This window comes from Pleuronectes platessa, chromosome 8 (assembly GCF_947347685.1).
Source record: "Pleuronectes platessa chromosome 8, fPlePla1.1, whole genome shotgun sequence".
NCBI classification, from domain to species: Eukaryota; Metazoa; Chordata; class Actinopteri; order Pleuronectiformes; family Pleuronectidae; genus Pleuronectes; species Pleuronectes platessa.
This window is the reverse complement of record NC_070633.1, coordinates 8,675,597-8,700,181: the sequence shown is the minus strand read 5'-3', so window position 1 is coordinate 8,700,181 and position 24,585 is coordinate 8,675,597. Positions and strand designations below refer to the sequence as shown.

Here is a 24,585-nt window from a genome sequence, read left to right as displayed (position 1 = left end):
ATACTGAAATTAGCACAATATTGTTCGACTTACCTTGGAGTGTGGTAAATTGCTTTACATTAAAATATAGCCTAATAAAAGTTGTTATATAACAATAAAATCAGTTTTTGATTATTTTTGCGATTTTATTGTCGACTGATTTTATACAAGAGTGCCACGTTTTTCTGTAAAAAAATACTTATTTGTGACCCCAAAATAACAACCTATTTATCTGATGATTATTAATAGTGAGTAACATCAAAAGTCACATACCTGAGTTCACCCAACATATATATCACAATTAACAGACCTATTCAATCATCTGTGTTCATTAGATGGAGCTTATCCAACTTACTGTACCTGTTAAATCCTGCAAAGTCATGACAGGGGATAAATCAGCTCTTATCCAAGAACAGCAGAAATGGAGAGACAAACAGCTGGTTAAGTTTCAGGAAACGTGTGTTCAATTATATCAGTTCACAAGCAATTGGCTAAAGCCCAGGTAGGTGGTCACCTCATGTTTCCATAAAATCGAATGAAATCACAGACAGGTTGCCCTAGATTTGTGAACACTTCAAAAACTATTCAGCCCTGCTTGCTACAACATGTTTCCTTTTGCTTAATAGACCTTGATGTTACTCAGGCTCATGGCATTCCTCATTCCTCAAGTATTGGGAGTATTTATCAGATATATAATCTTGTGGGTCTCCTATCAATGTAATTCCTCCCTCGAATGAAATAAAACCCCATTTAATTATCCACAGTCCCCCTTTAAAGATGCACACTGTTTTTGGTGGCTTCCACTATGTTTCCTTGTACTGAAGTCTATCTCCTAAACAGGAGTCGCTTATGATTTTTTTCTCTCTCAGTGAATAGAATGACAAAACCTTACACAAGTTTTGTTTTGGGTAACCAGGAGAAATGTACATCCTCAAGGGTCACATGATAACACAGGTAAAGTTCTTTCCCAGCTTTATTTAATGGATAGCCTCAGGCATCAGGAGGCGTCAGGAGCAAGATAAACTTTTGTTTTTATAGATAGATTAAGTTATGCATATCTCAAAAGACAAGATGACGTTTCTTTAAACATACAACAGTGACAAGCAATGGCAAGAAGAATGTTTTTGTTATTCATCAGCTTCCAGTCATTCAACCTTCCAACAATCCACTTTATAAAACAGCTCTTCTCTCTTTCTCTCAAACAATGCAGCCAGACAGCTGCAAAATGCCCACTGTAAACATGTGGAGTATTAGGTTTTTTGGCTAGTTTACATGGAAACTGTCAGTATTCACAGCTCATTCATTGATCACTGAATGCATAAATCCGGTTGTTAGGTACAGAATTATGCTGTTTAATGTTTGTTAGGAGGTCAATGTTCGGATACTTCCACATTCACATCATACAGTTCAAATTTGGACCAGCAGGGAGTGCTAAACCACCACAGTTTTACCATGTTACAATCTACCACCATGCTGACCACATGGCTTTTTTTTTTCTATTTGGACCTCACTCAGACCGTCACCACGGCCTTTACCTTTAATGGTGCCCTCATCTTCCTATCCTCGAGACCATATATCAACACAGTCATGTGACTGATCTTAGGGGGCTGGGCTCATTTTGCAGAGGAGCTGCTACTGTGATGTTTTACATCAGGGGTCTCCAACACGTCGATCGCGAGCTACCGGTAGCTCGCGGGCAGGTTTTCAGTAGCTCGCCTGATAGGTTGACCGAAAAAAATAAAAAAATAAAAATTAATAATAATAATAAAAAAAATTAAAAAAAATTATATTCCGACGACAGTAAATGCACCTCATCTCACTTACGTTCACATATATGTCACATTGGTGTCCGGTGTAAATGTAGCCAAAGTGACGTTGTGACGTTGAGTGACGTTGTACGCTCGCTAAGCTAAAGTGAGGAGTTTGGTGGTATTAGCAGAACTTTACACAAACAACAAAGATGGAAAACCAAGGTGGCCAAGTCAAGAAAAAGCAGAAAACATACAATTTCCATTTGGAGTGGGAATGCGAGTTCTTCTTTACTAGCGTGAAGGACAAGTGTGTGTGCCTCATATGCGGGAGCAGTGTTTCGGTCGGCAAAAGAGGTAACGTGGAGCGCCACCACACTCAAGTCCACGGTAACTTTGCACGGGATTTCCCAGCAGGCAGCACTCTACGGACTGAGAAAGTGAACCAGCTGAAAGCAAACCTTAAAAAACAGCAATGTTTATTCATCGGACCGACGAAGAAAGCCAACGCGGCCACGGAGGCATAATTTAAAGTGGCGCACATTTTGACAAAGCACAAGAAGCCATACACCGATGGCGGGATGGTGAAGGAAGCAATGACAGCGGTGGCCGACACATTATTCAAGGACCATAAAAGTAAGACTGAAATCATGTCCGCTATCGCTGATGTACAGCTTGGCGCAAACACAGTGGCACGGCGAGTGTCTGCGCTCTCTGCCGATGCAGTGGGTCAGTTGGAGCGGGACATGATTAAATGCAAATGGTTTTCAATTCAATGTGACGAGTCGGTGGATGCGGCTGATACCGCTCAGATGGCTGTGTTTGTCCGGATGGTTTTCGAAGACGCTTCCACCAGAGAGGAGTTTTTGACGTTGCTTCCACTAAAAACCACAACCAGAGGAGTCGATATTTACAACGTTGTGAAAAAGTACTTCGTTGAAAATAACGTGCCTATTGAAAAGCTGGTGTCTATTACAACAGACGGCGCACCAGCTATGACAGGACGCCACTCAGGATTTATTGCACTGTGCAAGGCCGACCCGGACTTTCCTAAAATTGTGAACTATCACTGCATCATTCACCAGCAGGCTATATGCGCCAAAGTCATGAGATTTGATCATGTGATGACACCTGTCATTAAGATCATCAACTCCATTCGCGCAAAGGCCAAGCAGCACAGAAGCTTCAAACTGCTCCTCCAGGAACTGTCTGCTGAACACAGTGATCTCCTTCTCCACACTCAGGTGAGGTGGCTGAGCCGAGGAAAAATACTGCATCGCTTCTGCTCATTGCTGAACGAAATCAAGGCTTTCATGGAGTCAAGAGAGGAGGACACTACTCTTTTGTCTGATGCTGAGTGGCTGCTTGATCTTGCGTTCCTGACAGACATGACAGAGAAACTCAATCAGCTCAACACCCAGTTACAAGGTAAAGACAGAACAATTTCTGACATGATCAGTGCTGTTAAGGCTTTTAAAGCAAAACTGTCATTCTACCTCCAGCAACTGAAAAACAAAAGACTGCAACACTTCCCAACAGTAGTTAAGATGTTAGATAGCCATGCAGGGGCTGACTTTGTTTTGGATGTCAATAAATATTGTGACCTCATGTCAAAGCTAGGCCAGGAGTTTGAGGATAGGTTCAATGATTTTGATAAGCTGGAGCCATGTGTGGCATTCATTGCCAACCCATTCATGGAGGTAGACATCACAGAGATTTCAGAAAAGATGGCTGAACTGTTCACTGTCAATCCTGTGGAGATGGAGATGGAGGTTATAAATCTCCAGAATCATGTTCAGCTTAAGTCTCAGCAACACTCACAACATTTCTGGAGCCTTGTAGACCCAGAAAACTACAAGAACATTCACCAAGCAGCACTTAAAATTTCTGCTTTATTTGGTTCGACATACCTTTGTGAAGCTGCTTTTTCTGACATGAATGTCATCAAATCTAAATTCAGAACAAGACTGACAGATGAACATTTAAATGACTGTATTAGAGTGAACCTGAGTGCATACACTCCAGCATACACCTCTTTGGTGGACTCCATGCAGTGCCAGTCATCTCACTAAGTTTTAAAAAGAGTGAGTGTACTAATGTTTTCTTGGACCTTTGATGTTGAGTTATTGAGTTATTGTTATTGAGTTGAGTTATTTTTGATAAGCATTGTGTATTGCAATTTCACACGTGTACAAACAGAAGGACTCCATGCAGTGCCAGTCATCTCACTAAGTTTTAAAAAGAGTGAGTGTACTAATGTTTTCTTGGACCTTTGATGTTGAGTTATTAAGTTATTGTATTAGAGTTGAGTTATTTTTGATAAGCATTGTGTATTGCAATTTCACACGTGTACAAACAGAAGCTTAAGTCAGTTGATTAATAAATATGTGCGATGTGATGCAAGTAGCTCTTGGCCACTTAATTTTTTTCTAAGTAGCTCTCAGTTGAAAAAAGGTTGGAGACCCCTGTTTTACATATAGGCTTTGCCTTGAATATGTCCACAAATATGACTATTTCCTTGTATAAAAGTAGTCCCGTTTACTAAAATAAATACCAGTACTATACAGTATGAAGCCGTGCAACTTTTGCTCATGCAAATATTTCACAATAGAAACCCTTTTTTAAACAAAAGAATGGATTCCGTCAACAGAAACGCTGGAGTGCTTTTGTTTTGAAACAACTACAGAAAGCACTGCAACCATTTATGTTTGTGACATAAATTCATCAGATAAAACAATAAAAGGTGAAAGATCGTTTTCTCGGTTTATTCTGCGTTACAAAGTAAAAGCACTCCAGCGTGGAAGCTGATCTGCTGCGCAACTGCAGCCTGTGAGTCCAGAGATTTCAGGGATCAACAGCGAAGGTTTTAGAGATCGACTGGTAGATCGCGATCGACGGGTTGGTGACCACTGGTTTAGAGGATGACACTGTTTTTTCTTATTTGGTCAATGAGGTGGAGAGCACATCTCACGTTGTTCTGGGTTTCTTTTTTTATTTTTGACAACCTTGTTTGATCCGGATCTATCAGATGTGGGATTATCTTTTCCATTCGTTTTGCTAAAATTGATTCATATAATCTATAATCGATATTTAAAACTGAAATAGGTTTATATTCTGTCTTGCCCATCTCCGGTTTGGGGATGATCAAAATTACTGCCTGTCTCCAAGAGAATTAGTCCATTGTTTGTGGCGGATGGTTAGTCCGATGTTGGTGGCGGATCCAGCAGGTCCACAATAGTTTTCATCCAACTATATGCACACTTATAAGGTAGGGTATATCAACAGCTTTGGACAAGATGAAGCCCAAGGTTACTTCCGGTGCTGTGTATGCATTCTGTGTACCATTTCCAAATCTCACTTTGCTCACTGTGAGGGCCTGGCCAAAATTGATCAGCTTGATCTTGAATGGTTCTTACTTGTGATTGACAAGCATTATGTTTTCAAGTTTCAAGTCGTTATGCACGATGCCAACACTGTGTATGGCTTAAACGGCGACCAGTAGCTGGTGTGTCACAAGTCGAATTTCATCGAGAGTCAGAGGCGTCCATTCCCTCTCAGACGTCAGGTTAAAAAGGCTTCTGTCGAGCAATTCAAAGACCAAACAAGAAAAATCCTTAAGCCTGAAATGATCAATGTATATGACAACATTTTTTCTGAGTCAAGGCGCCTGACCCTCTCCAACATCTCCACTTCATGAAGGAAGTTTGACTTTTATTGCCACGATCTCGGCTTTGTCAACACTGAAACACTTGAAGACTTGGCAGTGAGTTCCCCCACTGTGTAAGCTCTTTGGCAGGTAGGTAGAGGTATTGCTGTAGAGAAATGTATGCTTCCATACCTCAGCCATTGGTGTATCATTAAAGGCGGAAGTTGACATTGTGGTAGTTTTTCAGAAATATCTGAAAATGTTTGCAAATCCTTTTCAAAAGTAGTGGTTTACTCTCATGATAGATAAATGATCAAAGTTCCTCTTCTTTGTCTCCCTCTGTTGGGTTTATTGGCGGGTGGCTTTGATATTTATTAATGACTAGTTGTCGGACATTAAAGCCTCCAAAGCTGACTAGATCCAAATTCTAGATTACAAGAAAAAATACAACATAAATGTGATGATGTCATACTACAAAGGTCAAAGAAATGGGAAAATGGCACAGGCGGATTTAGCGGGGGTCCAGACCAGATAACTGGAGAGTTCTAAATAGTGAAATAATATGTACTGAAATAACTAGCGCTAATCTCCTGTTGCTGGGAGACCCCAGTGGCAACCATTTTAGATGTAGTAAGAAAAACTATTGCATTCGGAGTAAACGAAGATTCAACAGCAAACAAGATGCAGTCTGATTAAATGTACATGTTTTATTCTATTAAGAGGAAAAATTTAAGCAACATGTTATTTATTGCAAAGCTGCGACTTACTAGAGGTCAGACACCACTGAGATCAAATCGCTCTGACAGAGGGAGCGAGTGTTGGAGAGTCGGTTGTGCACGTCCTCAGGAATTAACGCTATGTGTACTCCAGATGCAATATGCACTTGATCGGTAGGGGCAGTGTACTGTAGCGGTAGTATCGGGGATGTGACAGGGTCAGGGGTCAAAGGGCACAAAGGCAGTGACAACAATGGCGGAACATTTTGAACACAGGCTTATTGACCAAGTCCCCAATTACCTGCATCTGTACGATGTGTCATTGCCGCTGCACAGCTACAAATATTCTTGTCAAAATAGCTGGCATCAGATCAGTACCATCTACGATTGCGCTGCTGTCTCTTTTTCTGCAAAATATTAACTTCCTCGAGTGTCACCATGTTTATTATTTACATAATGCATATCTGGAAGTTCTATACAGTCAGAGTTATCTGGTATGCCCTCTAGTGGTATCATCCGGTAACATGCGTAGTACATCAGCAAGTATGTAAACAACTACGTTCATGATGCAGCCGGTTGTCTACGCAAACGCATGTTTTAAACAGCAAGTATATCTCTGGCCGTACCGCCATACCCGCTGTACCTCTCTCTTTCCCCCACTAAGCTTTGATCCTGTTATATAGAATTTGGAACTAGTCTGCTTTTGATCCTTTTATGCTTTTATGACAGACAGCTTGCATATATTAAAGATGGTGGCCACTCGCCAATACCCCAAACAGAAGAAGAGAATTTTCTTTGATAGAAGTGACACAATAACTTTTACAGTTTCAAAGAAGATAGAAAGGACTTTGGCTGAGAATCAGCCCAAAACAATAGTTCTGGATACAAAGGTTCCTGGAGCAGTCAAGAAGAGGAGGCAGATCCAGTAAATGGCAGAAATGCACCTTAAAAATGGTTCCCAACTGCCAATAAACCAAACAAAGAAGAAAAAGATGAACAAAGGTTCATATGACTGTGAGAAAAATGAGGGACGGGAGGGAAGAAGTTTGGTGCGTTTCAAATGCAGCCTAATACACACTATACAGAATGTCCTACGTAAAAGACCTGGTTGGGTTGAAGTCAAAGATGATGAAGAGTGGGATTTCAACTGGTGTCTCGTGGCCTGGATCAGTGAGCATTTTGATCATACGAACATGGAGGAGCATGTGAGGATAAACCACTTTCGCAACCATTATGAGCTGACTCGCAAAAACCTCTTGGTGAAAAACCTCAAAAGGTACAGGAAGAGTCTTGAAAGAGAAGTCGGCAGCACTGAGGCATTAAGATGTGATTTTTTCCCCTGCACCTTTGTGCTGCCCAGTGAGTATCATCTTTTTGTAGAGGAGTTCAAAAGAGGCCCTGGCAGCACCTGGATCATGAAGCCAGCAGCAAAATCAAAAGGGAAAGGCATTTTCCTGTTCAGGAAACTAAAAGATATCATGGATTGGAAAAAGGATGGCACGTTCTCAGAGGAACAGAAGGATGCTGCTCAAGTGGAAAGCTATGTGGCACAACGCTACATAGAGAACCCCTACCTAATAAATGGTAAGAAATTTGATCTGAGAGTCTATGTCCTGGTCACATCATTTGCCCCCCTGAAGGCCTGGCTGTCTCGAGATGGATTTGCCCGCTTCTCACATACCCGCTTCTCTCTTGTGAGTATTGATGACAAGTATATGCATCTCACCAATGTGGCTGTTCAAAAAAAATCCCCTGACTATGATCCTGAAAAGGGATGTAAGTGGCAGATACAGCAACTTCGAAGATATCTGACTGCAAAGCACGGTAGAGAGATGGTGGAAATCCTGTTCAAAGAGATGGATAACATCTTTATCCGCAGTCTCCAGAGTGTACAAAAGATCATGATAAATGACAAACACTGCTTTGAGCTCTACGGCTACGACATTCTGCTGGATCAGAACCTGAAACCGTGGTTAATTGAGGTGAATGCCTCTCCTTCATACGCGGCCAGTAGTCAAGAGGATTACGATATGAAGTGCAGGCTGCTGGAAGATACTTTGAATGTTGTTGATATGGAGGGAAGGCTGACGGGCAAGGAGAAAAGGGTGGGTGGCTATGATCTCATGTGGAACGATGGCCCTGTCTTCAGAGAGGATACCAACCCCGAAACATTTGGGACTTCGTGTTTCACTGCCAACACACACTTAGGGTCTGTGAATGACAGAGAGCATCAGCTTCATCAGCTACCAAAACCGTTCCGAGGCCAGAAGAGGATGTGATCACTCTCATGATCTCCTCAACCTGCTATAATGATATAAAGTTGTGCTGTTCACCCTGCTCTGTGTTTTTCCTGTGACTGAGTTTCAGGTCCGGCTAGTGATTGGAGGATAGGCCAATTGAGCTTTTTTAAAAGGTCACCTGCCGATGCTGGTCTGGGCCTTCCTCTTTTTCCTGGCTCCCAACATGACCGTGCTTTTGTTTGCTGCAACCCATCTGATCTGTATTGTTGTGTGATCGCAATATTGTTTGAGTGTTTCTGCTTGTTACCTTTACCTTACAAGCCTTTTTGTTTTTGTAAGTCTTCTCTTCTGTTATTGTTTAGGTGGGCAGGTAAGATTCCTGAAATTTCCCCTTCGTTTCTTTTGTAAATAGGGAAGTGAGTTTGATGTTATATATTGATTTGTTTGTTATTTTGGCTGTGCTCTTCCTGGCGTATTTTTTCCTCCAGATTTTCAAATAAATTCCCTTTTTTTTGGATTGCAAAATCTACCTGGCACTGGTCATACTTGGGAGTGGGGAAAGAGGGCAGCCAACTTTTGCTATGCTCAAGTTGCTTCTAGGCCGGGAGTAACACACATACACACAAGTATTGGCATTGCAGTCAATCACATTGTCAGTTTGAAAATCATCCGACTGTCAATAACATTTCAAACAGGTTAACCCAGGTTTGCTGCTGCAGGTTGTGGTGGTGCTGTCTGAAGCATCTCCCTCCGCAGCGGAGCTGTCACTGCCAGCAGGATTCGGTGGCGCCGCTGGGCTACCTGTAGTCAGTGCACTGTGGTCGTCTTTGTTTTCTTAGGGGTCCAATTTCTCTAAAGGTCGGTTGATTCAGTTTTGACATTCTGACTGCTCCACAAACCGCCCAAAATACTGACTAAAAACACAACTTGCTTAACAGTCAATTTGGGTATCGCGCACCGACACAGCGATGAGACGTTCAGTTGACAACATAAAACTAGTAATTTTATTATTATTTTATATTTTTATTTAGTTATGTTTATGTTTAAATAAATGTTACTTTGTATAAATATTAGAAAAAGTGAGTAAATAAGAAGTAAACAGTGAGTAAATATATATAATTTTTTCTTTTATTGCTGTTATTGTGTTTTTATGTTTCTATGTTCATTGTATGCACCAATAACCAGAGCAAATTCCTGGTAGGTGTAAACCTACTTGGCAATAAATACCTTCTGATTCTGATTCTGATTCTGATTTTAGTGCAGCGCCGCCACGCATTGATGACAACAGCAGGAAAAGACACAGAATTGTGTAAATTATCGGAGATGTAAGTTCACAAAATAGATACAATGAGTGAATAAACACACAATATTAACTTATTTACTTTGATTTATTTTTCATTTTAGGAAACGTTTAATTCGGGAAATCAAATGATATCTTTGACACAAAAGTAAAATTTTCTTCATAGCTGACACTAAACGTTTCGGGGGGAGCTTGTTTGAGAACAAAAGTGTAACACTGGGCCAGATATTGAGTCTAGACTTCTTTTCCAACACATGTAGCCTACTAAGCTATTACTGGAGTCTCACTAGTTGTTCAAAAGAATTCTCTGGAGATGGTCAAAGTTCAGTGCAGTGGAGTTTATTCTTTCACAAGATGTAACAGAGCTGGTTTCCGGAATCCAACTGAGGACTGAGCTTCAAACCTTATTTTGCCCACCCTCGTCTCTGCTACTGCCCTTTCAGCCAATCAGGAGGTAGGATCTCCACCTCCTTTCTAGTTCAAAACATCTGCTGGGTCTCAAACATGAAGGTGTCATACTTTTCTAAGATGAATTTGTCTCCCCCTACAGCTTCACAATGCGTCGATTTTATTGGTGAATAGAGAAGAGATTGTTGAACTTTTGACACCATTAATCTTTGGGGAGTCTTGGAGTGGACTCTGTTCCTGACTCCATTAGATTCGGGAGACGTCTAACTCCATTAAAAAAAATATTTATTCTATTCTGGATATATTTGCAACAATCTATCTATTAAGCGCGTAAACTAGCAAAAAAAACACAGAATTAAAAAAACATGAAGGCACTGGTGAGAGGAGCAGAGGAGAGAAAATCCTTACCCATCTGAGAATTGGTCATAAATGATGCACTTCATAAAATAGGCAAGCACCATACTGGACTCTGGGAACACTGGAAAAAACTGACACTCAATGATAGAGAGTAGCAAATATGATGAACAAGGAAGGGAATTCATTTTAGAACTACATTTACATTTACATTTTTCATTTAGCTGACCCTTTTATCTAAAGCGACTTACAATAAGTGCATTCAACCCCGAGGGTACAAACCCAGAGCAACAAGAATCAAGAAACTACAATTTCTTCAAAAATAAAACAAAACTAGGGCTACGTTGTAGCACTAACGGGCCCGAGCACAGGCGATTTCAAGTCTGTTGCGGTCGGTGAAGAAAGAGCGTTCGATGACCAAGCGCTCGTCTCCGTGTTACAAGCGTTTCGGCACTGCAGCAAGGATAAACGCCTCACTTTCTGCAGTCAGCAGGTGGTGCTATCGTTTTAAATCATTGTGTCTTTGAAGATGTCATCAGTTCGCGACTCTTGTCTTACAAGTCTGGTTTGGACTGGATTGGACCAAATATGTCCAAGATACAGAAGCTCATTTTTTAATGGCGTGTAATCAAACTTTGACGTCAAGCCAAGGTCACACCGTGAGACAAGAAATATATCTTTTAATAACTTTTCATCACCATCTTGTTGTGATGACACTCAACTAAATTTCACGTTGATCTGATGAAAGCTCTACAACAAGTACATCAAAGTAAAAGTGTGGAATATGGCCAAAATCGCTACCAAATCCAAAATGGCGGGCTTCCTGTGTGGTTTAGCATATCTGTCCAAGAGACTTATTTCTTTGTCATGAAAAGACACTTGTCCCTATCGATTTTTGTAGATGTAGACCAATCGTAGTGCCGGGGCTACCCTTTAGGGGGCGCTAGTCAGTTATTTTGACACGCCCAGTCCTTAAAACTATCTGTATATCTTCAGGGGTGGGCTGTTGATACACACATGTAGTTTGAGGGAGCTGGACCCATGAACACGGAAGTTACAGCAATTCCGTGTGTCATGGCGAGTTGAGCTTTGATGACACGCCATTAATATTCCGCATGATGAAAAGTCACAGTAATCGTAAGCCTACATTATCAATGTCTTGAGACCTATTTGACACAGTTTGACATGGTTTCACAAAGTGGATGAGGAGAAATACATCCAAGTGTAAAATGTTCCAAAAACAAGACATTTCCTGCTGCCACCAGGAGGCGCTGTGATTTTAAGTCATTATTTCTGTGTTGATGTCTTCAGGTCGCGACTCTTGTCTTACATGTATAGTTTGGAGTTGATTGGACCAAATATGTCTGAGATAGAGAAGCTCGTGTTTTGATGGCGTTTCATCTAACTTTGACGCTACGCCACGGTCAGACGGTATGACGAAAAGTTGATCTTTCAATAACTTTTGATCTCCATTTTGTTGTGATGACACTGGTCTAAATTTTAAGTTGGTATGGTGAAAACTCTACGAGAAGTACATCAAAGTAAAAATATGGACTATGATCAAAATGGCCACTTAATCCAAAATGGCGGGCTTCCTGTTAATTCTTTCATTATGGTCCTTGAGGCTTTTTTGTGCATCTGGTCATGATACACAACTGTCTAGATTTTCGTGAGGATCGATGAATGCTAAATGAGGGGCTTTTCCGTAGGTGGCGCTGTTGAGCCACTTTGCCACGCCCATTTCCAAATACTCCAGAATACGTAAATTTAAACCACTTTCTAATTTACTGCAAACTTTTACAACTTTTTGAGCATGTTTAAAAATTCTCAGAATAATCCTTTCAATTTCAATAGGGCCTCTCACCAGAGGTGCTCGGGCCCTAACTACAAAGTGCTGTAAGTAATTTCCCTGAGAAGAAGAAGATAAGGCCAGCAGGGTAATTTAATATCTTGTTGTTGTTGTTGGCTCTTTCTACTGGCAAATGTGCGACATGACAGTTGGGAGAATAACTATATATTAATAGATGAACCTTATTCCACAGGTAAACAAGAGAAGAGCAATTCAGACGTTTTTAACTTTGTTTTCAAGTGATTCACTTTTCAGCTGGTACCAGGAACATTCAGGCTAAATCATGATTTACCCCTGAAATACAAGTTTAAACTGCAGCAGTGTTTCCTGACCAAGTTACCAATCTCTGCAGCATCAAGACAGAGGTGGTGAAGTGAAGGTCTAATAGTTGAGATGACTAACGATCGTATCATGAAGTGAAACTAGAAGCGGTGAACATGCGGTGACATGTGCGTCCATGTGGATGAGGGTACTGACGTGTCTGTGCAGAGGAGAATCAGAACTTTTCTCTCTGAGATGTTTCTCTTCTCGTTACATCTGGTTTGTCACAGAGGAAATTATCAATTCGTTTAATTCATAGACTGAATATAAAGGCTTTGACTGGGATGTGCTGCTGTTAAACTACAGCACCACCTATGGGTCAAAAGTAGAAAAGCAACCACCGCTCTGCACATGATGCAGAAATGAAAACGTCCCATTTTAAGTCCAGAGTTTTGATCTTTTGTGTCAAAGACAAAACTTTGATTTTAAACTCAAAGTGATTTCAATGTGTTTATTTTAGTGTTGAACAAAATCAATTTGTGACATTAATCCAGGAACTTTAAGATCATAAACAAACATATACACAGAATGTGGTTATACACAAATGGAGACATACTGAGGGACAAAGGTAAAAAATAATAAAGACAAACTTAAATACACTGTATATGACTCTTAACAGAGGGTTTATATATTCTGCTTATGATGTGTCATTTCAATAAACACATTCTTCATGTTCATAAACACAATCGGGGCAAGAAGGTTGCTGGTTTGAATCCGGTTCAGAGGGGTCTTCCTGTGTGGAGTCTGCATGTTCTCCCCGTGTTTTCTCCAGGTGCTCCGGCTTCATCTCACTAACACATGCAGATTAGGGGTTGTGTAGATTGGAGACTACACAAAAGCTGCTGCTGCTTCAGCCTCTGGATCCTCAGGACACAGCTCAGCCTCCGTCCACACACACTGTCCTCTTCTAACTCACCTCCACTCAAACAACTCCCCCCATCTGTCGAGAGAAGAATACATCAGTGTTACAAAGACTTACTTCATCAGCTGTGAGTCAGTGATCCAGCACATCCAGTAGAAAGAGCAGCAGGGACTTCAGTCCTGTTCAGAGGTGGAGCAGCTTCCTCTCTGCTTCATGTTCACGTGTTGGAATGAACTCGCTAAGAGCTCAGTGTGTTTCCTCTGCATGTCAAAGTGCAGAGTGGACACCTGAGAGGTGGATTTACTGCTGTTATAGGTGAAGCCATGTTTCACCATGTGTTGATGAACATCTGCTTCTTTGCTGAGGACACACACTGTCTCACTGTCTCTGAGGACACACACTGTCTCTGTGGACACACACTGTCTCACTGTCTCTGAGGAGTGCATTTGGTGTTTTGATGACATGATGAGTCTGGAGAGATTGAGATGTTCTGGGTGAGTTAGAGATCAACTGAAACAACCAGATGTTGATTTAAACTTCCCTTATCCTTCACTTTAAGGAGAGTGTGCATCACAGAACAGTGTAAAGTCACTATGGTCAGTGGGCGGAGCTTTTATACGGGTTGATCTCCAACTTAACAGCAGGTTAGCCGTTCATCAGAAGTTACCAAGGTGATTTATCTCGTTAAGAAGTGGACGAGTTTCGTAGGACTGTAAAAACCCAACCTGAAGTTAACCTGATTACCACAAATCCTGCTCGGTAGCACAGACCCTGGATCTGTACTGTGATACTGACTGCGTTTAGTAAAGCACTGATGAAAGCAGCGTCGACTGACTCCAACCATCTACTGACCTCAGAGTCTCCAGTCTACAGGTTAGACTCTGCTGTAGATCAAGAAGCTCCTTCACTCCTGAGTTCTGCAGGTCGTTGTTTCCTCTCAGATCCAGTTCTCTCAGATAAGAGGGGTTTGACCTCAGAGCTGAAGCCAGAGAAGAACAGCTGATCTCTGACAGACAGCAGCTCTTCAACCTGAATAAAGAATAAAATGTATCTGTAAATTAAACTAAGTTCATGTGTGAAAATAACAGACACATACTCATGACAGCTAACATGGAAGATAAATATGAAATCAGACATGTTGGACTAAAAATGAGTCTTGATTCAGTAACAATAGATTATTTGGACCCGGTCTCTGTCCTGCGGATCAGTTTAAGTAGCTGAATATTTCAAATGTAACAGTTTAATTAATGAATGGATTCAAGTTATGTATGAAGAGAAATTATGTTAAATTAGAATTAAATGAGATAAATTGTGTATAAATGTTGTTTTACAGATATGAGATCTACAAAAGTCAGTCAGCGAACTGACCTCAGAGTCTCCAGTCGACAGTTTGGACTCTGTAGAAAACCACACAGCTCCTCTACTCCTGAGTCCTGCAGGTTGTTGTTTCTACTCAGATCCAGTTCTGTCAAATGAGAGGGGTTTGACATCAGAGCTGACGCCAGTGAAGAACAGTTGATCTCTGACAAACTGCAGCGATCCAACCTGAATAAAGAATAAAACTTAACTGTAAATTAAACTGACTTCATAAAAAGGACTTTGACTAAACATCACTGTCTCTGTTTTCAGACCTGAAGTCTGAGTCAAGTTGTTCTGGACATTTTCTGGAACTTTTTCTGATGCCTCCTAATACAGTGTCTGGGTGAGTCCATGTGAGAATAGAGCAGGTGAATGTCTTCACAGAGAGTGAGTGGACGTGTTGAGGACACAAACACGAAAATGAGGACACTGAAAACAGCTTGAAAGTCCTTGTGTCCTCGGGTTCAGTTGTTTGTAATATGTTACTTCACCTCTAGATGTCTCTAAATATCTTGCTGGACATGTTCAGCAGCTGAAACATGAACAAGTTTACTAAGTACACATATACGACACCTGGAGACGTCACTAACTCCTTCACAGTGAACCTGTAACTTAACATAACTTAACGTAATCATGGTTATCATGGAGATATGTGTTTTGGCTCCGCCCCTCGGCTGAATGTTCCCACATGTTCCTGTTGCTGTGAACGAGTCGGACCCGGACAATCTCCTGCTGCTGCTTCAGCTCCAGATAATGTCCAACCCACTTGTAAGAAAATGTTCCACAGTTGATGTTTGAAAGGGCGAGTAGTTCTATGATCATGTTTTCTTGAAGTGGCGATGATCTGAGCAGCAGTTTGACCAGTTGAAAGTGGAACAGGGAGCATGAGGAACACGTGTGTACAGGGCGGTACAGAGATCTAGTGGTGAAAAGATAAAGGCATGGACGACCCCGTGTAAGTCCTGAAACCAGAGGAAGGGTTTCATGTTGGAAATGAACCCAAAGTGGAAGAAACAGGGCTGAAGAATGTTGGTCCTAAAAATAAAAGGAATCAGATATAAAGAACTTGGACTCTGGACCCTGAGCCCAGTCCCAGGACACCATCGCAGCACGCTGTCATGTGGTCAGTCCACAGGCCCACTGGGACAAGTCCTGGTTAGCTTCCACAACATTACATGTACACATTGTCCAGCATTAGATTGTTTCTCTGTCAGTAAAACGTCAGTCACATTGAGCCTGACTCGGTCCTCAGCGCTCCTTTTACAAACTTCTCTCAGCTCAGTATCAGTATTCACTGTTAGAAGCACATGTTCTGCACTTTGACTTTAAAGCTCCAGTGTGGAAGATTCAGGTGAAAGGATCCATTGCTAGAAACTGAAGAGAAAAGAATCCTAGAGACGATTTCACTAGTTTAATCTGAATTGTACCAGTTTTTGTTTTCTTTACTTTAGAATGAGACATTTATATTTATATACTCTATATTTACATGCTTTTGATTTAAATATTTTAGATTTAAATACTTAAGATATAAATACTTTATATTTACATGAGGAGCCGGTCACCTCTACGGCAGCCATGTTTTTTACAGTAGCCCAGACTGGACAAACTAAACAGTTTTGAATCTCCAGTCCAAGACACAGCAACTTCAATCCTGATTCCTGCAGCTTGTTGTTCCTCAGATCCAGTTCTCTCCGATGTGAGGGGTCTGACTTCAGAGCTGAGGCCAGGACTTCACAGGGTTTCTATGACAATTGAAGCTACCACAGGTTCTCCATCATGTTTGGAAGGGGGGGAGGGGGGTGAAGGGTGTTCAGCTGCGACACTTCACCACTAGATGTCACTACATTCTATACACTGAACCTTTAACAATAAAACACGATGTCTGACCTCAGAGTCTCCAGTCGACAGGTTGGACTCAGTAGAAAACCACACAGCTCCTTCACTCCTGAGTCCTGCAGGTTGTTTCTATTCAGATCAAGTTCTCTCAGATGAGAGGGGTTTGACCTCAGAGCTGAAGCCAGAGAAGAATAGCTGGTCTCTGACAGTCTGCAGCTCTCAAACCTGGATAAAGAATAAAACTTAAATCTATATTAAACTGAGTTCATGTGTGAAAATAACAGACACATATTCATATCAGCACAGACTCATAACATGGAAGATAAATATGAAATCAGACATGTTGGACTAAAAGCGAGTCCTGATTCAGTAAAATAGATTATCTGGACCCGGTCTCTGTCCTGCAGATCAGTTTAGGAAATCCAGAACTAAACTCAGTGTTTTAACAAGTAGCTGAATATTTAAAATGTCACAGATTAATTAATGAATGGATTCAAGTTATGTATGAAGAGGAATTATGTTAAATTAGAATTAAATGAGATCAATTGTGTATAAATGCTGTTTTATAGATATGAGATCTACAAAAGTCAGTCAGTGAACTGACCCCAGAGTCTTCAGTCGACAGGTTGGACTCTGTAGAAAAAGATACAGCTCCTTCACTCCTGAGTCCTGCAGGTCGTTGTCAGTCAGATAAAGTTCTCTCAGATGAGAGGGGTTTGACCTCAGAGCTGAAGCCAGAGAAGAACAGCTGATCTCTGTCAGACTGCACCTCCCCAACCTGGATAAAGAAATATAAATATTTGAATGTGTCCTCCTGTTGTTGTGGATCGTCATCATATCAACACAGACTCTCAACATGCTGCTGACCTCAGTCCAGTCTGTGATCTGAAGATAAATATCATATCATCATTTTGTTTCATTCATCTCTGTGTGTTGGTCACTGAGCAGGTTCGTGTAATTAAACACTCTTTAAAGTAGGGATGGCTCCTGACAGTCACTTCCTGTTTGTTTCTATACTTATCAACCGTCCAAAGTGTTTCAATAAGAATGTGTCTTATTTTGAATACCTGAGGAGGACGAGTGCTCGGCCTCAGTCCACATGTTATTTACTGACAATTTCTTAGTGATCAGGAGCAGGTGAGTGCAGGTGAATGGAGTTGATGAGGTGGGCGTGACTTACAGGCTGGGTGAGTGACAGATGACTGAGGGACAGTGAGCAGAGCAGAACTGAGAAAATTTAAATAAATAATGACCCAATAAGAAAGATAGTCTGAAAAGTAAAGAAGGAGTTAAGGACCTCAGAGTCTCCAGTCTACAGTTTGGACTCTCCAGTCCAGAAAACAGCAGCTTCACTCCTGATTCAAGCAGGTTGTTGTTCCTCAGATCCAGTTCTCTCAGATGTGAGGGGTCTGACTTCAGAGCTGAGGCCAGGACTTCACAGTGAGTCTCTGAGAGTCGACAACCACCGAGTCTGTAATTAAAGAAAATATCAAATCTGTGAGAATTAAATCAGAAAACATAACATTCATACAAAACGTGATCATTTGACCCTCACCCAAATCCCATTTGTGTTAAAAACACCTCAGAATCCTTTCAAAATTGGTACAAGCGTTCATTCAGACTAACAGAGGAGTCAGTGGTCAAAGGTAAAGGTCACTGAACATGTTCATGGCCTGTTGAACATGATATCTCAAGTCTGCCTTTAGGGGATTTTTTCACATTTTGACTCAAAGAGAAACTGATTAGATTTCAGTAGTCAAAGGTCAACGGTTACAGTTACCTCATATTATTTTGAAGTCAACATGTCAGGAACCTGGAGGGACGGACACTGCACTGGTTGGTGGTGGTGTACAAACGCAGGGTGAGAATTGTTGTTTGACATGAAAGAAGAATAAGCTATATTTCCAATGAACCGTCAATGATTTTCATCCAAAACTCTGATTCATTTATCGTCTCCTCACACTGTGCTAGCTGTTTGCTCATATATATATTTATATACACAGTACCAGTCAAAAGTTTGGACAGATCTTCTCATTCAATGGTTTTTCTTTATTTTTCTTTCTTTCTACATTGCAGATAAATATTGAGGACATCCAAACTATGAAGGAAAACATATGGAATTATGTGGTAAACAAAAAAGTGTAAAACAAACCAGAAGGTGGTTACTTCAAAGTAGCCACCTTTTGCTTCGATGACAGTTTTGCTGCTCTAGTCCTTCTTTCAATCAGCTTCATGAGGGAGTCACCTGGAATGGTTTTCCAACAGTCTTGAAGTGTTCCCAGAGGTGCTGAGCACTTGTTGGCTGCTTTGCCTTCACTCTGCGGTCCAACTCGAAAACCATTCCAGGTAAAACCCAAATGTAGCTGATTGAAAGAAGGCCACGAGCAGCAAAGATGTCATCAGAGAAAAAGGTGTCTACTTTGAAGAATCTAAAATATAAAACATATATACATACACAGTATATACAATAACCTCCGTTGCACCCCACATGTTCGTATGTCTGAACCCTCAAACTATGTCATACATACACACACACACACACACACACACACAAACACACATATGTCTTATGGTTTGTGGAGGAAGATGGAGAACCCAGAGAAAACCCTGAAGACACCAGGAGAACCTCCTCCTCGCAGAAAGGCAGCACTAACAGTGTTGACCACTGCAACACCATGCTGCCCAAAACAATGAGAATCATTTAACACTCAGTGTATTTGAAGAACGACTCATCTCCACTGATTGAACATGTTATTGATCATGTCTTGACTCACCGAGCCTTCCTGCAGTTCCTCACAGCTGGGATCAGTCTCCGTCGACCCTGGTCTGTTGTGTTGAACTTCTTCAGGTCCAACTCCTCCAGAACCTCCTCTGACATCTGCAGCATGTAGGCCAGAGCTGAGCAGTGGATCTCTGAAAGTTTCTCCTCTGATCTGTTCTCTGACGTCAGGAACTGTTGCATCTGCTGATGAACTGAGTGGTCGTTCATCTCAGTCAGACAGTGGAAGATGTTGATACTTCTGTCAGGAGAGATGTCATCACTCTGCATCTCCTTCAGGTTGTTGATGACTCTCTGGATGATCTCTGGATTGTTCCATGTCCGACCCAGCAGGCCTTCTAAGACTCTCTGGTTGGACTCCAGACTGAGGCCGTGAAGGAAGCGAACAAACAAGTCCAGATGACCATTTGTACTGGTGAGGGATTTCTCCATGGTTCTCTTCAGGAGGTCATCCAGGGAGAAGGTACTGTCTGCGTCCCCATATGTTCCCAAGTAGAGCTTGTTGAGTTCTTCTGTGTTCCTCTGGGTGTAACAGTGGAACATGTAGACTGCAGCCAGAAACTCCTGAACGCTCAGATGAACAAAGCAGTAGACTGATTTCTGGAAGATCACACACTCTCTTCTGAAGATCTCTGTACAAACTCCTGAGTACACCGAGGCCTCTGTGACATTCAGACCACACCACTCCAGGTCTTCTTGGTAGAACATGATGTTTCCTTCCTCCAGATGTTTAAGCGCCAGCCTCCCCAGCTTCAGGAGAACGTCCCTGTCAGCCCTCGTCAGCTGCTGTGGAGTCGTCTCATGTCCCTCACCATACTTGTTGTTCTTCCTCTTTGTCTGAACCAACAGGAAGTGTGAGTACAGGTCAGTCAGGGTCTTGGGCAGCTCTCCTCTCTGGTCTGTGGTCAACATGTGCTCCAGAACAGTAGCAATGATCCAGCAGAAGACTGGGATTTGACACATGATGTGGAGGCTCCTGGAAATCTTGATGTGTGAGATGATTCTGCTGCACAGCTCTTCATCACTGAATCTCCTCCTGAAGAACTCGTCCTTCTGGGCGTCAGTGAAGCCTCTTACTTCTGTCACCCTGTCAACACATGCAGGAGGGATCTGATTGGCCGCCGCAGGTCTGGAGGTTATCCAGACGAGAGCCGAGGGAAGCAGATTCCCCCGGATGAGGTTTGTCAGCAGCACGTTGACAGATGACATCTGTCTGACATCAGACACAAGCTCCCTGTGGTTGAAGTCCAGAGAAGGTCTGCTTTCATCCAGGCCGTCAAAGATGAACAAAGGTTTACAGACAGCGAGCGTCTCTGCCGTGAGCTTCTGTAACGGTGGATGGAAAACACGGAGCAGCGTGAGAAGACTGTGCTGCTGGTCCTTCACCAGGTTCAGCTCCCTGAACGAAAGCACAGCCAGCAGATCCACGTCCTGGTTTTGTAAACCCTCTGCCCAGTCCAGAGTGAACTTCTGCACAGAGAAGGTTTTTCCAACGCCAGCGACTCCGTTGGTCAGGACGACTCTGATGCTGCTCTGCTGGTCAGTGGAGGCTTTAAAGATGTCGTGGACCTTGATGGGAGTGTCGTGGAGGATCTTCATCTTGGAAGCCGTCTCAAGCTGCCTAACCTCATGTTGAGTATTAACCCCTTCACTCTGTCCCTTGGTGATGTAGAGCTCAGTGTAGATCCTGTTGAGGAGGGTTCTACTTCCTGTTTCATCACTTCCTTCAGTCACATGTTCACATCTCCTCCTCACACTGAGCTTATGTTCATCTAAAACCTCCTGCAGACCACGATCTGCTGAAAGACAAGAGACAATGTCAGAGACAGAGAATCTGAGAATCTGCTGATGGTTTTCATCAGATACAGAAAAACTACAGAAAATAAAAGCTTTTTAACTTTGTGCTTTTATAACGATGTAAAATGTGGATGCTGTATGAAACGAACAAAATAAAACTGCTGTTGTCAGAAGTGAAGACATCAGCAGACACATGTACAGTGCTGCTCTGACCGGCTGTCTGAGCTCCAGCTCCTGTTCTGGATCTTTGTCCACACTGGGGACAGGAGGAGTCACCTGAAGAACCAGACTGGTCCCAGTATGAGGTGATGCACTGTCTGCAGAACCAGTGTCCACAGCTGGTGGAGACTGGAACCTTTAGGACGTCCTGACACGAAGCACAGCAGGACGACTGGTCCTCCTCAGAAACATGACTCCTCTTCCTCTCTCTGTGAAGACATTTCCTGATAACTCACAGTGCACATGCACACTCAGCGCGACACACAAAGCTCTTTATTCAGAGTATTTATGTTGACGTTGATGTGAAGCTATGTGTCTGTCTAATCTTTTTACTTTGTTGCAATCATTTTAATTTAATGCAGTATTATAGACAACATCTTTGTGTCGCGCTGAGCGCGAAAGCATGTGAATTGTATTTGAAATAGGATTTCTGCTCCCTGCTGGCACTCAAAATGCAGCCCATAGTATATCTTACTGGTCTTTATAGGCCTACTGCTTATAATAATCAGCTACCTCTATTTTTGTGACATGACGTCATACAAAATTGCCCCACCAGAAATTTCTGGCTAAAATCGCCACTGCCTGGGATATACGCACATTTTCCCATCAAGTTTTTATAAATCCCAATGTTGGCGTGAGAAGTGGCGTACGCACGTTTCAGGCCCGTTTTGTGCGTACGCAATGGTTATAAATGAGACCCCTGAGCTCTTTGAGTGATTCTGAGAGATTAGTCACCAACTTCATGAAGCTGTGTCCTAATGCAGGGGCATCACTAGAGGAAACTAAATCCTATTCAGAGCAGGTCACAGTAGAAACAGTCTCTTACTCTGTGTGTGAGGGTCCAGGTTCATTACTGAAGCATGGAGGAAGGTTCATGGACCAGTCACTCTTCAGAGACAGACAGCCTGACCCTGGAGACTCTGCTCTCAGTCTTTGATCCTGACCTCTGCTAACACAAATATGTTTTATTCAGAACACATCATTCACTGGTTCATTCTCTGAGGATTCAGTTTGGAGGTTCACATGTTTGTAGCAGGTCTCTTACTCTGTGTGTGAGGGTCCAGGTTCATTACTGAAGCATGGAGGAAGGTTCATGGACCAGTCACTCTTCAGAGACACACAGCCTGACCCTGGAGACTCTGCTCTCAGTCTTTGATCCTGACCTCTGCTAACACAAATATGTTTTTATTCAGAACACATCATTCACTGGTTCATTCTCTGAGGATTCAGTTTGGAGGTTCACATGTTTGTAGCAGGTCTCTTACTCTGTGTGTGAGGGTCCAACTTGCTCTGAAAGGTCCTTGTCCATTTTCGCACGGGCCGGCTGCGGCTCAGTTGTGGTTCAGGCCACGCTGCTCTTCTAGATATTCAAGGTCTGGTCTATTTCCTTCTCGTTCTGCGCTCAGTTTACAGCAGAACACAGTGAAATGATCTTTCACATCAGTTTCAATGTTTATCTGTTGAAAACGTCACAAACACAAATATTTGCAACACTTCCTGTAGACCACCCATTTCCAAATAAAAGCACTCCAGAGTTTCTGTCGACGGTCTCAAATTTTGGGGGCTTCATAGTTTGTAGTACTGGTATTTATTTGATTACACAGGACTTCTTATATACCAGGAAAAAACTTCAGGTGAAGGACAATAGGCTCTCTCTCTCTCAAAATTCAAATTTCATCCTGAATCTTCTTTTCTCTAAACTCCACGAGTAGAAAACTGACTCAGAGTCAGGGACAGTTAAATAATATGAATGAATAATATAAAAGTTGCTGAACACTCACCAGCCTCAGACTTCTGCTGCTTGTAGTTAGAACAAGTCTGAACACTTTCACTTTCACTGGCTCTTCCTACTCCGCTCTGCGGTTACTGGAAATCACGTGACTGTGTGTGAGTATGTGTGTTTGTGTGTGTGTGTGTGTGTGTGTGTATGTGTATGTGTGTGTGTGTTTGTGTGTTTGTGCGTCCGTGTGTTTTTGTATATGTGTGTGTGTGTGTGTGTGTTCTAAAATTAAAACTGCTGTTTGTAACTTAACTCATAAAATATTTTTTACAGAAATAAATAAACATTCAGTATTATTATTGTTATTAACTGTAACAACATCATGTGAACACGATGAAAATGTGTTTCCTTGCGATTGGTCTGATCCGTGAATAGTTTGTTAATATCCCAAATGGCCCAACTCCATCAAATGAAGCCTGAGCTCAAACCCATGTTTCCTCCTGTGATTTGAAGGTTGTTATATTTGGTGTTAGAGCTGAACGTGTGACTCAATCTGCAGAACTCTGCCACGTCCGGTCACATTTATACAGTCCAGTCACAGTGTTTGGTTTATAGATCAAGAGAAATACAGCTGCATTGTGATGCATTATTTGATCGTTGTGTATTTTAATAATTGTTGAGATTTGCATCCCCTTCTTTTCCCTGACAAGACGAGTGTTCGATGTATAAATGATCCAAGTAGAAACAGTAACACTGTTTGACCACATGGTGTCAGCAAAGAGCCAGAGTACCTGGCTGCAGACAACATGGTTTTCCCATCAAGTCTATACTGGATTAACTGGAATTCCACCATAAAACTACTTTTTATGAAAACAAAAAATAAAACTGATGTGTGAGTGTAAATTGTATTTACAGGATAAAGAGTTTTTCAAAAGTGTTCGTAGTTCCTGTTTTTAAAATGTTTATATTCTCAGACAAAAAACAGCTGTGGATCAAAAATGTATTATATAAAAGATAATAATAAAACATTATAATAAATAAATATATTATCAATAATAATAATAAATAGACCTGAGGAATGATGTTGGTACAATATGGTCATGTGTTTTCACCACTGTCACCCAGTGGATCTGCAGTATGAAGGGAATGCTCTGATTCCTTGTGTCCTCTCCTCTAAGGGTCTTCCTGGTACTCTTCATGACCTCAGCGGTGACCTTCTGGTAAGATTTAAATCATGCGCCCTGTCAAAGCAGCAATAACGACGGTGACCAGAAGCTGCGTCCTCAGATAGTAGATAGTCCTCAGTGTTTTATCTCTTTCCTCTGTAGTGTCCTGCAATCTGCCCCCCCTGGTCCCTCTGGTCCTCCTGGGATACCGGGATTCAAGATAAACTAAAACTACAATTTCTAGGACTGCAAAGCAGCATTGAACGGGCCCGAACACATTTTGAAG

At 41.9% G+C, this 24,585-nt stretch overlaps 3 protein-coding genes across 11 annotated transcripts; 2 read left to right on the top strand and 1 right to left on the bottom strand.

Moving 5' to 3' along the window:
• The first annotated feature begins 1,778 nt into the window (after positions 1 to 1,778).
• LOC128446157 (general transcription factor II-I repeat domain-containing protein 2A-like) lies at positions 1,779 to 4,182 on the top strand. Its single transcript, XM_053429121.1, has one exon. The coding sequence runs from the start codon at positions 2,309 to 2,311 to the stop codon at positions 3,797 to 3,799; it is 1,491 nt and encodes a 496-aa protein (XP_053285096.1). The 5' UTR covers positions 1,779 to 2,308; the 3' UTR covers positions 3,800 to 4,182.
• Positions 4,183 to 6,613: 2,431 nt separating this feature from the next.
• On the top strand, positions 6,614 to 8,368 carry LOC128445566 (probable tubulin polyglutamylase TTLL9). Its single transcript, XM_053428320.1, has 3 exons — positions 6,614 to 6,632; positions 6,953 to 6,979; positions 7,092 to 8,368. The coding sequence occupies exons 1-3, from the start codon at positions 6,614 to 6,616 to the stop codon at positions 8,366 to 8,368; spliced, it is 1,323 nt and encodes a 440-aa protein (XP_053284295.1).
• A 4,630-nt stretch (positions 8,369 to 12,998) lies between these two features.
• On the bottom strand, positions 12,999 to 23,270 carry LOC128445418 (NACHT, LRR and PYD domains-containing protein 12). 9 transcript variants are annotated; one of them, XM_053428065.1, is made up of 12 exons: positions 23,195 to 23,270; positions 22,679 to 22,870; positions 22,459 to 22,581; positions 22,240 to 22,362; positions 21,408 to 21,622; positions 19,393 to 21,196; positions 17,916 to 18,089; positions 17,223 to 17,396; positions 16,670 to 16,843; positions 14,792 to 14,968; positions 14,276 to 14,452; positions 12,999 to 13,501 (listed from the first exon to the last, which is right to left on the bottom strand). In XM_053428065.1, the coding sequence occupies exons 2-12, from the start codon at positions 22,720 to 22,722 to the stop codon at positions 13,474 to 13,476; spliced, it is 3,213 nt and encodes a 1,070-aa protein (XP_053284040.1). In that variant the 5' UTR covers positions 22,723 to 22,870; positions 23,195 to 23,270; the 3' UTR covers positions 12,999 to 13,473. The 9 variants fall into 9 exon arrangements, 8 of the variants coding, with proteins under 8 accessions (XP_053284040.1, XP_053284039.1, XP_053284041.1 ...); XM_053428064.1 differs by lacking the exon at positions 23,195 to 23,270 and having other exon boundaries at positions 22,679 to 22,905; XM_053428066.1 differs by lacking the exon at positions 23,195 to 23,270 and having other exon boundaries at positions 19,393 to 21,193; positions 22,679 to 22,905.
• Positions 23,271 to 24,585: the final 1,315 nt, after the last annotated feature.

Coding starts and splice junctions, on each gene's coding strand:
- LOC128445566 (XM_053428320.1), top strand. Junction 6,980..7,091: donor CAATAGTTCTGGATACAAAG/GTTCCTGGAGCA, acceptor AGATGAACAAAG/GTTCATATGACTGTGAGAAA.
- LOC128445418 (XM_053428065.1), bottom strand. CDS start 22,722: ATGGACAAGGACCTTTCAGAGCAAGTTGGACCCTCACACACAGA. Junction 21,623..22,239: donor CCTGGACCCTCACACACAGA/GTAAGAGACTGT, acceptor ATGTCTTCACAG/AGAGAGGAAGAGGAGTCATG. Junction 21,197..21,407: donor AGCTGGAGCTCAGACAGCCG/GTCAGAGCAGCA, acceptor CTTGTCTTTCAG/CAGATCGTGGTCTGCAGGAG.
- LOC128446157 (XM_053429121.1), top strand. CDS start 2,309: ATGGTGAAGGAAGCAATGACAGCGGTGGCCGACACATTATTCAAGGAC.